Genomic DNA, 15,708 nt, shown 5'->3' with positions numbered 1-15,708 from the left:
TTCAAACGAAGGGGTATGAATTATCTCAGCGTAAACCGGCTTCAGGGGCAACATGGCTGCCCGAGCGAACAAAAAGACACATAAATGTAAGCATTTTTGTCATTAATAAAGATTTTAACGAAAAGTAATTATTTGTTTTATGTTACATTCAATCGTGAGTTCATATTTACGGTCATGTTACTCAAAGAAATGTTTGCAAAAAATCGCTAATATTTGCATCATATCATTATAGACTGCACAATAATGCCACAACATATTTTCATGTCTGATCAGGGCGATAACCACCGTAGACATTGAGGGGGGCTAATCCCCCAAATGATTAGAAATCGCTAAACCCTTGAGAGAGAGAGAGAGAGAGAGAGAGAGAGATGAAAATTGCGTGTATGCGCGTCTGTGTGTTTCTATTTTTAGAGTGAGTTTACCTAAAAAAACTGCGATTTTATCCTCTCGTTGCTGGAAAATATAATGTATCGATTCAGTATTTAAACTGTTATTAATAAAAGTCGTGGGACAGCGTTGACAAGTTTATTTTCTCCTGGATGTGTGAGCTGCGCGATCTCCGATATGTGTGTGTGTGTGTGTGTGTGTGTGTGTCAGTAAGCAGCGCATTAATATAGAACGGTAATTAAAGGCTCTAATGCACTCCAGCACACCAGTATAGGTGTGTGTATTTGTAGGAGCTAGACGACGTATGATGACGTGTGACGTATAGTAGTGGTGTCCCAATTCTTAGGGGAATATTTTCACCCCTACCCCTTGACACTCTGTTTCAAGGGACAAGAGGAAGGGGTAGGCGGAGGGGTAGGGGAAGGGGAAGGGGTATAAAATAGAATTGGGATTGGGCCTTAATCTTGAATAAGACTGGACAAATTTTGTTGCAGAACTATCTAAAAAATTGCCCAAAATAGCAGAAAGCCATAAAAGGGACCATAAAAAAATTGTTAATCATAGTTAATCAAGAAGCATGACCCTGGGCCAAAATGTGATTTAGAGATTTTAACAGATTTTATGCATGTTTTATGCACTTTGGCCAATAGGTGGCATTACCCGACTGGTTTTGTACACTCAGGGCATTGTGGCAATGATACAGTGGAACTGGCATGTCAATACAGTAAAGCACCGCAAAATACATTCTCATAGCATGTTCTGAAGATGATCTGATAACCTTTTGGAGAACTCGACTTTGAAATGTTTGAAAACATAGGTAGAAATTGAAACCTTGAAGTATAACACATTAACATACTGTGGTTTGTGAACAGCATACCTTGCTGAGCTCCTGTAGGATAAGCGGGCTGCCCACCATTGACTCAACCACCGGCTGGCACTCCAAAACTCTCTTCCTCTCCTCCGCAACATCTCTGTCCTCAGGCTGGAGAGCTTCTTCTGCCAACAGCAAAACCTGACAAAAACACACACCCACAGCTGTGATTGTTAGCATTCAAACCAATAAAATAAGAGCACTATATCCCATGTTTACATTCCTCTCCCACCTTCTTGCGTCTCCTGCAGAGGTTGAGTAGTATGTGGACACACCGGAGCTCGATGAGGAAAAGCAGGATGATGAAGACAACACCTTGTATGGACATGGCCACCAGGAAGCGGCCCACTCCGGGTTCATCCATGGAAAAGTAGTTCACTTGATATGTGATATCTGCAGATGACCAGCCAAAATGACTATAAGAAAGACTACCTAGTCCACATTAAGTGTGCCACATGATGCTAATCACCCATGCCTGCACTGCTAGCTGCTTTTAAGTGACGTCAGTCACAATAATATCAGTGCTGTTGATTGAGATTTCATTTATGACAATATTCAAAAGATTTACCAGCTAGCGGTGCTGGTCTTACAGCTCTATCGAGACCATAAACACAGTGGATTATTTAATTAGCATAGACACACACACAGGCTGACATATTACAGAAAAACTAAAATTCAATATCCAGGGCTTCACATTTGCATAAGCGAAGTGAAACGAAGCAGGAAACCACATTTCTAATTGATAAGATAATTCCACATCAAATCCACCACAACTAAATGACAGGAAAATGTTTCCTTAAAAATTTTCATATCTTATATCTATCATATCTGTCCATCTATATATAACATCTAACCATCCATCCATCTTATCTAATCATCCATTCTTCATAGTTAACTATAATCCATCATATCTAACCATCTATCAAATAACCATTCATCCATCATTTCTAACTATCCATTCTACATAATTAACCATAATCCATCATATCTAACCATCCATTCTTTATAGTTAACATCTATCATATCTAACCAACCATCATTCTAACATCTATATAATATTTAACCATCTATACATTGTATCTAACCATCTATACATCATATCTAACATCCATCAATCATTTCCAAACATCCACTCCATTATATCTAACCATCTATATCATATCTAACCATACATTTACATTTAGTCATTTAGCAGACACTTTTATCCAAAGCGTTCCACATTCTGGATTAATTGTAAAGGTTTGCCAAGAGAGCATTGCAGTAGTCCAGCCTGGACAGAACAAGAGCTTGAACAAGGAGTTGTGAAGCATGTTCCGAAAGAAAGGGCCTGGTCTTCTTGATGTTGAATAAAGCAAATCTGCAGAACTGGGCATGTTTTAGCAATGTGGTCTGAGAAAGTCACCTGATCATCAATCATAACTCCAAGGTATCTGGCTGTTTTTGAAGGAGTTATGGTTGATGCGCCTAACTGGATGGGGAAATTGTGATGAAACGATGGGTTTGATGGAACCACAAGCAGTTCTGTCTTGGCAAGGCTGAGTTGAAGGTGATGGTCCTTCATGCAGCAAGAAATGTCTGTTAGACAAGCTGAGATGCGAGCAGCTATCTTCGGATCATCAGTATGGAATGAGAGGTAGAGTTGAGTGTCATCAGCATAGCAGTGATATGAAAAGCCATGTTTCTGAATGACAGAACCTAGTGATGCCATGTAGACAGAGAAGAGAAGTGGTCCAAGAACTGAGTCCTGAGGCACCCCAGTAGTTAAATGTTGCGACTTGGACACCTCACCTCTCCAAGATACCTTGAAGGACCTATCTGAGATGTAAGACTCAAACCATTGGAGTGTGGTTCCTGAGATGCCCTTTGCCAATAGGGTTGACAGGAGGATCTGGTGGTTAACTGTGTCAAAAGCAGCAGACAGATCTAGTAAGATAAGTATTGACGATTTGGAATCCGCTCTTGCCAGTCTTAGGGCTTCAACAAATGAGAGAAGGATGTGAACGAGTGTATGTTTGCTGGTAATATGTGCTTGACAGATTGTGGTGTGGAAATTGTCATATTTAACCATCTATAATTTCTAACTATCAATTCTTCATAGTTAACCATCATATCTAACCAGCCATCCATCCATCATACATAACCATCTTTCATTATATATAACTATCCATCATCATGCATCAAATGTAACCATCTATCAATCCATCACATCTAACCAATAATTCCATTATATCTAACTATCTATATCACATTTAATCATCTATACATCATATCTAACCATTTATATATCATATCTAACCATCCATCCATCCATCATATCTTACCATCCATCTATCATATCTAATCATCTATACATCATATCTAACATCCATCCATCATATCTAACATCAATCCATCATATCTAACATCCATCCATCATATCTAACCATCCATTCTTCTTCATCCATCTGGAAAGATGTGATGGTTAACTCATCACATCTTTCCATTATATCTAACAATCCATCCTATCTAATCAACAGTCCATCAAATCTAACCATCTATCCATTATATCTAACCATCCATCCATCACATCTAACCAATAATTCCATTATATCTAGCCATCTATATCAGTGGTTCTCAACTCCAGTCCTCAGGAACCACTATATATGAATATATTTACTTGTTTTTCATATTAATATATTTACTTGTTTTTCATGAATATATTTTACAATACAAAATGTTTAACATTTTACCAGATTTAATCCTACACTTATCCACTTTTATTTGTTCCCCACTAAATAGTGTTTTTTCACTAAATATTCAGATTTGATCAAATTATTGTGCACTCATGATTTTTCTAGAATAGATTTTATGCTGAATTATACACTAACCTTGTTTATAGTAGTATTTTTGTCATAGAATATGATAATATATATATATTTATTTATTTATAATTTTTTCTCATTTGTTATTTTTCATTAAAATGAAGTTGTCTTTATTTGGTAGAAAAAGTGAGGTCAACACAGAAATTCTACATTGATTTAAAAAGCTACAAACTATATTGATTTAAAACTGCACTGGAATTGGATCAGTATCGGCCTACTGACCTAGCACGAGCTCATGATTTTCAGGTCAGGTGGTTTTTCAGGGTGATTATCAGGCACTCACTTTTGTACTTGCAAAGTATCTCGGCAAAGGTGCTGGAGGTGCAGAAGGTGATGATCTCGTAGTTCTGGTAGAACTCGCTGAAGGACATGCCCAAGCAGTAATTTGGGAAGATCAGGAAGATCTTATCCAGGAGGTGAGACATGTCTACTAGCTTTAGCTCTGAGGGAAGACAACAACAAGAATGCAAGGTGTGTGAACAGACATTCTAGCAAGAATTGAAATGCAAGTGCGGATGTGCGCGTCTCACCAGGTATGGTCATGATGGTGACCGCGAGGAAGGTGGCTGTGCCGCTGAGGATGTTGAAGATGGTGAGGCGCGTGTAGGCGGTGGCAGCCGTGGAAAACAGGAAGCTGAGCAGGTACATGAGGGGAATCACCGCCCAGCCATACAGAAGCAGCAAAAGCAGAACGTCCACCAGGTGGTTCTCGGCCACAAATGCTTTCACTGAAAACACTCGGAAGACCACCTAGAAATAACAAAGTGCCCTCATATATCCAATGCATTTAAATCATTATACGTTTTAGCTTATTTTAAAGCATACTTTGTATTATTTGAAAGCATTTAGCGGCACCCTTGCAACTGTGATGGGGCCTCCATATTAAGAACCACTGACAGAACCTAGACAGTACATTCATACTGACCAGCATGAGCAGGCAGGGCAACAGGAAGTTGATGAGGTCCCACAGCAGGGCGGAGAACCAGAAGTTGGAGAGGTAGACCCCGCTGACTTGCTGCACATGTTTGGACTTCACCGATCGCTCAGAGACGAGGAGCAGGGCAAAGGTGCTGGCTAATGATGCCATGCCGAACATGAGGTTTATGGCGATGACAAAGCCTGTCTGGCCCCTGTAGAGTCAAAAATGAAGATGAAATACCAACTAAACGACTAGGTGTCCCAAGTTAACTTCACTTAGGGTTCTGGGTTTGTTCTGACTCCTCAGGCTGATTTTCGTGATGCATAAACGCTGACAGAATCATGGACAGCACAAAATCAAGACATGATATGGACTAGTGTCTATGAATATTAAAAAGCAAAAGACTGTTACATGAAGTTCAGTTTAACTTGAAGAAATTATGACAAATATATTACTATTGTACAGTAGAATGTACTTCACAATAATAAAAACAATATATTAAAACATTACTTTAAGGAATATCACAATTTTTTGTACATTTTTTACATTTATTTAAGCAGTAAACCTCTGTTGTGCAGCACTCTTTTTGCTAAAAAATAAAACAGTTTGTAAAATGGCAATTTGATCAAAAAAATTTATTTTTTGCATTAATTTGATTACCACCATTTTTTTTTTTATAAAGAATTGTATTAAATCATAAATAAACAGAATCTAGGAAAAGTTTAATATAATTTCTGATATATGAAAAAAAAATTAAAGTTTACTTGAAAAATTAAACTAAAATTAAAGGGGATTTTAGATCTCTAATTATCACTCCATAAATCAGAAAATACTGTTAACTGCCAGGAAAAAAAACAAAACATTTTTACCATGTTTTGTATGCATTAAAATGGAAAGTTAGAATTTGGGAAAAAATAAAACAGATTTCATTACTTGGCAAGCACCACTAAATGCTCTCAAAGAGGTTACATACTCAGAAAGCTGGCTCTGGGCCGTCTCGGACATGTTGCGTGGCATGGGGTAATTTCCAGTTTGGATTGAGGCATCGGGTCCAGCTAGTAGTTTGTAGAGAGCATTGTCAACCAGCATGAGTGCCGTAGCGGGGGTGTGATAGCCCTGGTTGTTGAAGTAGCCGATGACCTCAGTGTTCTTCCTGGATCGGCTCCTGAAGGTCGCACCCACCACGCAGTGCTCATTGAAAGCTCCGCCCTCCCTCATGGCATTATATAGCACGTACTCTGACAAATCTGATCAGACAAACCACAGGTTAGGATGTTTTTGAGGCAGCTACTGTTTATTTATTCATTCGTTTTTTTTATTACCTGTTATGTTAGTGGCAGCAATGGCATTCTGGGAAGGCAGCTGTGCTGTGTAGATCTTAGCCAGAGCTGTAGCCAGCGGCCCAGCATTGACATCTACAGCCACGGGTACGTGAGTAGGGCCATATTGTTTTAGCGGCAGACGGAGCAGGGGCGTGATTTGGCTTCCAGGGAGGGTGTGGGCCACTACAAGAGCCAACACTGTGAAAATGAGCGGCACCAGAAACTGAGCCACCATCACTTTCCAGTTGCGCCAGCTGTAGAGCGCCCTCTTCAGGAACATAGCATAGAACTGCTGCATATAGAGCCCGGCCTGAGGATAAACACATGCAGAAAATCATGAATGATCAAAATAAATTATCTAAATAAATGTAAAAGATTTCTATTTCAAATAAATGCTGTTCTTTTGAACTTTCTATTCAAAGAATCCTGAAAAAATTAATGTATTACAGTTTCCACAAAATATGAAGCAGCACAACCGTTTTCAACATTGATTAAAAATATGAAATGTTTCTTGAGCAGCAAATCAGCATATTAGAATGATGTGACACTGAAAACTGGAGTAATGATGCTGAAAATTCAGCTGTGCATCACGGGAATAAATTATATTTTATAATATTTTCAAATAGTAAACAGTTATTTTAAATTGTAATAATATTTCACAAATAGTACTGTTTTTACTGTATTTTTTATCAAATAAATGCAGCCTTGGTGAGCAAGAACATTTTTATTTTTTTTTATTTAGTTTTTTTTAATCATTAATTAACAAACTTATTTTACCAAACATTATTACCAAAACAATATTGTAACATGATGTTCCCCCACATAAGTAGTCATTTGTTAGCCATACTGGTATTTTAATTTAATTTTTTTGTATTTTATTATATTATTACATTTTTATAATAATTACATCTATTTTATTTGATATTTATGCTAGAAGAAAGAAAAAAAAATCACACAAATCAGGGTATTAAATTAGTTAAAATAAATAAATAAAACATTTACTTGGGAAGTAACATTTAAAACATAAACATTTATTTAAACCACTATTAACATTTAATTTGACCTCCTGAGATGGATGAACATTTTATAAAGGTATAAGCCCTATTTTGATATTCTTGAGGAAAAATACTGGAAAACGTACAGTGGCATTTAGAGGTTCTAGAGAAATAATATACTAACGATAATATTTATGACCATGTGAATAGTGCTTGTCTATACAAATCTTTGTTAGGATGCCAAGTCACAAGAATCCAGAAGTCTCTATAATATTCTGAATCTTTCACTCTCAGTCAGTAGGGTTTAGGTCGACTACTTAGAAAAGTGAATGCAGCTAATTTCTAAAAGCACAGTAAGTTTTCTGTGAGAAGCGCCGAAGTCACTGACCCCAGTGTTGAGTTTGATGTTGGAGCCGTCCTCTGAGATCATCGTGCCGCTGTCAGTGAAATCCGTCACGTCCGTCATGCCGCTGATGCTGCTGGAGTCGTCCATGGTCCAGTCATGTGACCGCCGCTCATGCTGATACTGCAAAGCCGGAAGCTGGATGGCCTGAATATCCAGACTGGAGTCCACCAGCTTCCCGACCCTGAGAGAGTGAGCACAAAGACACAAACGGTTACATAAAATGAGGATCTGCATGAAAGAAAGTGGCCCTTACTGGGACACAGCTGGGCGGCCATTGTATGTGCTACACAAAAGCGGTTATGTAAAATGTAGAAGGGTTCACAAAAATGACGCTATCAGAATCTGTCAATCTGCACCCCGTCCTACAGCTAATGGCCGTTTAAAGTGGGACAGAAGATTCAGGACTGCACTTGAGCTCTCCAAAACCATTACGAAAAATGTTGTGGAGATGAAAAGGGAGCAGTGGTTAAAAACGCTCTTGTAAATGACACACTAGAGACCGAGCGTGTTTCTGCAGGGAATGTTTTGAGAGCACAGGTCTGTAATTTAGTCCTGCAAAATCACACTTCTCAGTCCTCTGTAGGGTTGAGAAGTCATGCAAATCAGTCCTTTTGAACGAATCAGTTCGTATATCTAACTCAGCAGTTCTTTAAGTCTCAGAAGACCTCTTTTTCTGAAAGAGCATTTCAAATCTGTGGCGTGAATTTAGACTGGATACGGTCAGTGTTCAAATCTTTCTCAGGGAGCATCCTGGTTACACAATGGCTGTTGAAATAGTTTAGCTTTTTTCCAGCAATACATTTTTCACTTCAATTTCAAGCTTTTTGCATTTCAGCAAACACGCTAATGTAGTTTATTGGTATTGATATGTAAACAAGAAAAGCCCTCATCTGTGCTACATGATTGAATTTATGCAAATATTCATGTATTTTCTTTTGTTTGTGGCATTATTGAAATGAATACGCAGCTTTGGAGCTATTGTGAGATTTAAAAGGAGAGTGAGACAGTGTTGTTATTGGTAATTAAAACTAAAACTATTCAAAATTATTTTTGCTAACTGAAATAAAATAAAGATTTGATGAAAAACTTAAAAAAGAAACAAGAATTAGAGATGCCTTGGCAACTAACTTGAATAAGATTAAGATGAATAAAATAAAAAAAATGTATGTAAGCTATATAGAAATATAGCTTTAAAAACCAATAAAAGTGAGGAGCACAACAAAATGACTAAATATTTAATAATACACTAAATCATTTAATTTACACTACAATTTAAATGAAAATTGAAAATATATGTATATATATATATTAAATGCTATATATACAGTATAGTAATGCTATAAATAATACAAGGAAAAAATACAAATCTGTGGGAACAGGTCACAGCACACAGTATCTTTAGAGATTCTTCATTATTTGTGGTGGTCTCGTGGTGAAGTACCTGAGAAAAACCTCCTCCATAGTGGTAACGGACGCCCCATAGCTGGCGATGCCCAACTCGTCTCGATTCATCTCCAGCTCAGCAAACAGCAGCTCAAACCTGCCGAGAAACAACACAGTAATAACTCAAACCTGAACACGTATGGATATCAATAACTGAAATCACTTCTGCCAAAACCATCCACATATATTCATCTTAATGCTATTTTTTGTTAGTTAAAAATGCAAACTTATTATTCTAATGTCACTGAAAACTTGTATGAAGCACCTCAAAAATAGTCAATCAATTATTAATAAGCTAGAGCAGAAGTCTACTAATACCCTTTGATAGCGCTGTAAAATAGTTGTCAGCATTTGCAAAATATGAACAATTATGGACTACTTTTAGAATATATTTATGGTACTTTTGCCAATTTTTGGAGCTTGATCAACTTTATAAAATGCTTTTTTAGTTCAATGCAATACATTTATATTTTTGTTAATATTTTGATTGAAATCATTTTATATTTTCATGTTAACGTTGTGTTTTTGGTCATTTTTTTATTATTTTTATATATATTTCATATATAATGTCTATATCGTTTTTATAAAGTTTCAGTTTATAGTTTGGGTCATTTTTTTATTATATATATATTATTATATACTTTTTAAATATTACATATATTCAACATTTTATTTCAGTTGATGTTTATTTTTATTTTAAGATTTTAGTTTTAGTGAACAACATAACCCTGGTTCCATTAAAATAATATTTTGGATAATTTAAGGAACATAAGGACAATTAAAAATGATATAAATTCACTTTTCAGATGCATTATTTCTTTGAAGAAGTGCTTTAAGGATGTTTGTCTCTCACTGACGGTGGTTTAGTGAATCAGGGACGAGAAACACACATGTCTGATGAACAGAGCAGACTGATGTTTCGAGACCTTCACTAAAAAACAGATCAATGGGTAAATTTAGTTTGTCTGTTGCTACGGCAGCTCACAAGAACCAGAGCAAAGAACCAAGACCAAAGTCTCATGTGCTTCTTTTATCTAGATACATCAAACCATTTTTTATAAGTCATTGTCTCTTGTAAGAGTTTGTGCAATCAAGGTTATTGATTAAAGGCAATGAGGACGAGACCTTGATGTTTGCATTCCTGTCAAGTCTAACATGTAATCTCTTCAAATCAGATGTTTTTGTAGTATGCAGCATTGTTGCCAGTATGCAGACTTCTTCATGCACTGAAAAACTGGATGACCAACTACTTTTCGCTGCATTAAACATGCAACATAATAAGTGGACAATGTTTCTTACTACTGTTTGAAATGCATTGCATAAATCATTTGGTTTCACTATTTTAAACACAGTGCACACTACACTATGCAGTAGATATGTGAAGTCAGTGTTGTCTTACCGGCTGGTGCTCTCTTTGGGCAATATGTAGGAGAGTTCAGCGCCTGCACTGCTCTCAAGAGTGGCATCAGGCACATACATGTGCACTAGACGGGTGATCTCGGACACGTTACAAAACGCGTCCTTTACTATAACCATGTGGTAACCAGCACCTGTAGAAATACAAGATTAAATCAGATAAATATTGTTTTTGGAGACTACTAGCTAGAAGCAAAGTTGTTATTGGAGCAAAACACTACTTTTAAAGGGGTCATGAACTGCTGTTTTTATTATCATTATTTTATAATGTTCTCTCAGGTCCACTTATAGTGTAAACAAGATTTGTACATCAAAAAGCATCAGAATTTAGCAGTAATAGGCTATTTTGTGTCATGTTTTTGACCCTTTCTGCAGAACAGTCAGTTTTTTATAGGCGAGGCGCATTCAAGTAAATGGAAGTAAATGCCAACTGCTATGATTGGTTTTGCATATTAAAATAATAGATGGGCTGGCGCCAGTGCCCTCATGGTTAGTGCGCAAATATACAGCACAGCTGCACTCGCAGCGACCCGAGTTCGAATCCCATCTCGTGGTCCTTTGTCAATCCCGTTCCCCTCTCTCTCTACCCAGTGATTTCCTGTCTGCTCTCTACTGTCCTGTCCGAATAAAGGCATAAAAAGCCCATAAATATAACTTAAAGGGATAGTTCACCCAAAAATGGAAATTTTATGTTTATCTGCTTACCCCCAGGGCAAAACAAACGAAGATTTTTAACTCAAACCGTTGCAGTCTGTCGGTCTTACAATGGCAGTCAATGGGTTCCACGGCTTTGAGAGTAAAAAAAACATACACCGACAAAACCAAATTAAACCCTGCGGCTCGTGGCGATACATTGATGTCTTAAGACACGAAACGATCGGTCTGTGCAAGAAACTGAACAGTATTTATATAATGTCTGAGCGCATTCACAACAACCGGCGTGTGACGCGTGTACATGCTCTGGCATAGTAGACATAGATATATAAAAGTAGATGCCTCATTAGTGACTGTTTCTATGGTCACTAAGCACTAAGATACGTTCCAAAATGGCGGAAGCGTCAACGTATACGGAGCGGTCGAATAGGGCATCTATACATATCTATGATAGTAGACGCATGTGCGGAAGCGATCTGTCGCGCGTATACGTCACTCATTATTTATACAGTGCAGAGAGATTGCGGACGTGTTCACTGGAACTGCGATGATCTAAAGATGTTTAGAAGTACAGGTCATCACAATGGAAGAGACGATTTTGATATATCATCAGACAACGTTGAATTTTTTGCCCAACCGTATTTATTTGACATCACGCGCCGGATGTTGTGAACGCGCTCAGGACATTTGGACATTGCGGTGAATCAGAGGTAAAAAATTATATAAATACTGTTCAGTTTCTTACACAGACCGATCGTCTTGTGTCTTAAGACCTCAATGTATCGTCACGAGCCGCAGGGTTTAATTTGGTTTTGTCTGTGTATGTTTTTTTTACTCTCGAAGCCGTGGAGCCCATTGACTGCCATTATAAGACTGAAAGACTGCAACAGTTTGTGTTAAAAATCTTCGTTTGTGTTCTACTGAAGAAACAAAGTCACCTACATCTTGGATGCCTTGGGGGTAAGCAGATAAACATCAAATTTTCATTTTTGGGTGAACTATCCCTTTAAAAAATAATAATAATGGATGGATGCTGCTGTGATGTACCCTGAAAACAACAAGGGTCATTTGGGTTAAAAAGTATACATAAGTGTACATATCAAACGATCTGGAAAAGACAGCGCAATAGCGGTAACTCACACTTATGTGTTGCGAGAGTGCCAAAGCGCAACTAAAGACAACAGAAATATAATTGTCAAATTTGAAATATAATCTTCTGCACAAACGTCCTGTGAGAACATCTTTCTGTTCCTGTCATGATCTTGCAGCAGTCTCACCGTATTTGTTCTTGAGGAAGAGAGACGAGCCGCAGCACTGGAGCTCTCCGCTGGCCATAATGGCGATCCGATCTCCCAGCAGGTCGGCCTCGTCCATGAAGTGCGTGGTGAGCAGGATGGTGCGGCCACGCTTCTCGCCCTGCAGCAGGTCCCAGGTGGCCCGGCGGGCTGAGGGGTCCATTCCTGAGGTGGGCTCGTCCAGCATCACCACCTACAGGGAAATAAACAAAAGCACATAGACTGTGTTAGCATTAGAGTGGCTAAAGCAAATGGGAAACTTTTATGTAATGATGGAAAATCCAAACTGGACCAACATGGAAATTAATAAACAGAACACAAATGCAAAAACATCTGCTAAATATAAAATGTGCCGTGAAATACACCTGACCTTTGAGTCTCCAATTAAAGCAATGCCGATGGAAAGCTTCCTCTTCATCCCGCCAGAGAGGGTTTTGGATCGCGCATGACGCTTGTCCTCCAAATTCAGGATCCGAAGGATGCGGTCCACCTCATCAGGGATCTTTTTGCGAGGATAACCCTTCAGCTTAAGAGAAGAGACAAGGTATGTGAAGATCCATCTGAATGCTGAATACAGTGCAAGAGTTGGCTCCAGAAGTAAAAATGCCATTCATTTTCTCCATAGGCTACTGATTTTTAATAATAACTTTGTTTATGGATTGTATATGCTTTTGTTGAAGCCATTGTTCAACATTATTTCAACTTTTTCAAATTCCTGGTGAACAACTACATTACTAAATTTTCTGCAGAGGAATCTCCACCAATCAGAGAATCGCAACAAGCAAATCTCCCAACGCTCTCGAACTACTTATATATTCACTTGTATTTGCATATTGTGCAACAAACTTAAAAACCATTGTTTCTATATTAGTAACTTTAAATGAATCATTTCGTATGTCTCCATTGTTTTTTTATTTGAATTTCATCCACAATGCTTCATGGGTTCTTTCCCTCATTTAAGCTGTTAAGTACACAGTCTTCTTTGTCTTGTTGTCCAATTTTCACATAGCTTTCTGCTTAAAATCAAAGTTTGATTCACCTCACAGCTGGCAAGGTTATAATAATTAGGCTAAAATTAGAACCATAAAAAAAAAGACTTTCACAACTATATAAAAAAAACTTAGTTCCTAGTGAAATATTTCTTATTTATTTAGATTAACTTGATTCATTAAAATAACTAAAACCTGAAAATAAAAATGAATAAAACCATCTAGACATATAGAGAAAGACCTAATAAAATAACAAAACCCAACAAAGTTTACTAAAAAGTTTACTAAACTTGAACTAAAACCATAAAAACCATTCGTTACTTAAAATAAACTTTAACTGAAATGATATTAAAAAAACGTATAATATAAAACAAAACACTGTACTAAAATAACTAAAATAAAAACTGAAATTAAATTAATAAAACATATAGCCATATAGACAAAAATACTACACTTAAAATAACTAAAAACTGAATTTTATAGAATATTACTTTAACTAAAATTAAAATGAAAAAATTAAATGTTATGAAGCTACATTCAAACTAGCTAAAAGCTAATCATAATTTCAGGTATATTAAAAGCTAGACTAGCTTGTAGCTATATATATATATATATATAATTTTAAAAAACAATTTTTACCTTTATTTAACCAGGAAGTCTCACTGAGATTTAAAATCTCTTTTTCAAGAGAGACCTGGCCAAGGTAGCAGCCATACAGTAAGACAATTTTAAAATACAAGAAGTACACATTACAACAATAGTTAAACATCCTCTCAACAAAAACAATCACAAGCTTCCAATACCACTTTCTTTATGATGCCTTTAAATTCACCAATAGAGACAAATGTATCTAGTTTTAAATCTTTTTGCAAATTAATATGAAAATGCAATTTTCCCCAGTTCTGTACAAACTCGAGGTATGTTAAAAAGCAAACACTTGGAAGAGCGTAGCTGGTAATTGCCAGAACAAAGACAAAGAAGAGTACAGAGATAAGCTGGAAGTTCACCTTACATTGCTTTATAGATACAAATGTACCAATGCTGTTTTCTACGTAAAGCTAATGATGTCCAACCCACCATCTCGTATAGAATGCAATGATGAGTACAGGATTTTGCATTTGTAATAAAACGTAGTGAAGCATGGTATACCGAATCAAGGCTTGTTAAGATAGAGGAGGCCATATGCATGTATAATATATCACCATAATCAAGCACAGTTAGGAAGGTAGCTTCTACAGGTTTCTTTTTGGCATTAAAAGTACAATTTATATAATAAATACCGTATTTACCCGAATATAAGACAATGTTTTTTTTCTTGGAAATACATCTGAAAAAACGCGGCCGTCTTATATTCAGGGTCTAGACTTTGACATGTCAATAATACACCCACAACAATAGGTGGCGCCAAATACGCATAAAACGAGTGTGCCATGAAATACGTAATGTAATGGTGTTGTAGATCACGAGTAAAAACAAAAGAAAAACATACTTTCAAAAAAAAATTAAAATAGGAAAAATATGCAATATGAAAATAATTGATAATTGAAAATAAGACAAAATGTGTTTTACTGAGAAAAAACAAGATTTGGTTTTTAAAAAGCCTTTTTCCAAAAGGTACATCTGGAAAAAGGGGGGTCGTCTTATAATCAGGGTCGTCTTATATTCGGGCCAATACGGTAGATTTATTTCTAAAATAAAAGCCAAGCTTTAGTTTGAGTTTCCTGATTAGATTAGCAATATGTACATTGAACAAAAGTTTATCATCAATCCAAATGCCCAAGTACTTGTAAGAAGGTACTCTTTCAATAATATACAAGCTATACAAGCTGCTAACAAAGTAGCTAAACTATGAAAATATTTAAGGGGTCAATCAATATTAAAAAAAAAACAAAAAACAATTTATAATCAGTTTATATACAAGTTGTGAAGCTACTTTTAAAATAGCTACAAATTACTCAATTTAATGCAGTTAAACAGTCAAGATACTATTTTTTAAAAGAATATAGCTACATTACATAATAAGCTACTAACATAAAGTGGCTAACTACATATTTAAGATGACATTCGACTTAATATCAGATTACATGATTCACTTCTGTTTTCAACTGCCACAAGATTTACACTATAACACTTAAAACATGTTAAAAACA

At 36.5% G+C, this 15,708-nt stretch overlaps 1 protein-coding gene across 1 annotated transcript in view; it reads right to left on the bottom strand.

Annotated features, from left to right (window-relative positions):
• Positions 1-15,708, bottom strand: part of abca3b (ATP-binding cassette, sub-family A (ABC1), member 3b) — a 63,913-nt gene that overhangs the window by 17,219 nt on the left and 30,986 nt on the right. Inside the window, exons 12-23 of the mRNA XM_016293781.1 lie at positions 12,940-13,136; positions 12,552-12,762; positions 10,604-10,754; positions 9,203-9,301; positions 7,744-7,942; positions 6,361-6,670; positions 6,012-6,285; positions 5,045-5,249; positions 4,650-4,869; positions 4,403-4,561; positions 1,491-1,651; positions 1,265-1,399 (exon numbers count right to left, since the gene is read on the bottom strand). Coding sequence (XP_016149267.1) covers positions 1,265-1,399; positions 1,491-1,651; positions 4,403-4,561; positions 4,650-4,869; positions 5,045-5,249; positions 6,012-6,285; positions 6,361-6,670; positions 7,744-7,942; positions 9,203-9,301; positions 10,604-10,754; positions 12,552-12,762; positions 12,940-13,136 — 2,321 coding nt within the window. The remainder of the gene's footprint in view (positions 1-1,264; positions 1,400-1,490; positions 1,652-4,402; positions 4,562-4,649; positions 4,870-5,044; positions 5,250-6,011; positions 6,286-6,360; positions 6,671-7,743; positions 7,943-9,202; positions 9,302-10,603; positions 10,755-12,551; positions 12,763-12,939; positions 13,137-15,708) is intronic.

The sequence above is a fragment of the Sinocyclocheilus grahami genome, unplaced genomic scaffold (assembly GCF_001515645.1).
Source record: "Sinocyclocheilus grahami isolate Dianchi unplaced genomic scaffold, SAMN03320097.WGS_v1.1 scaffold307.1, whole genome shotgun sequence".
NCBI lineage: Eukaryota > Metazoa > Chordata > Actinopteri > Cypriniformes > Cyprinidae > Sinocyclocheilus > Sinocyclocheilus grahami.
Note: the sequence above shows the minus strand (reverse complement) of the source record. Positions and strands in the feature narration are given on the sequence as shown.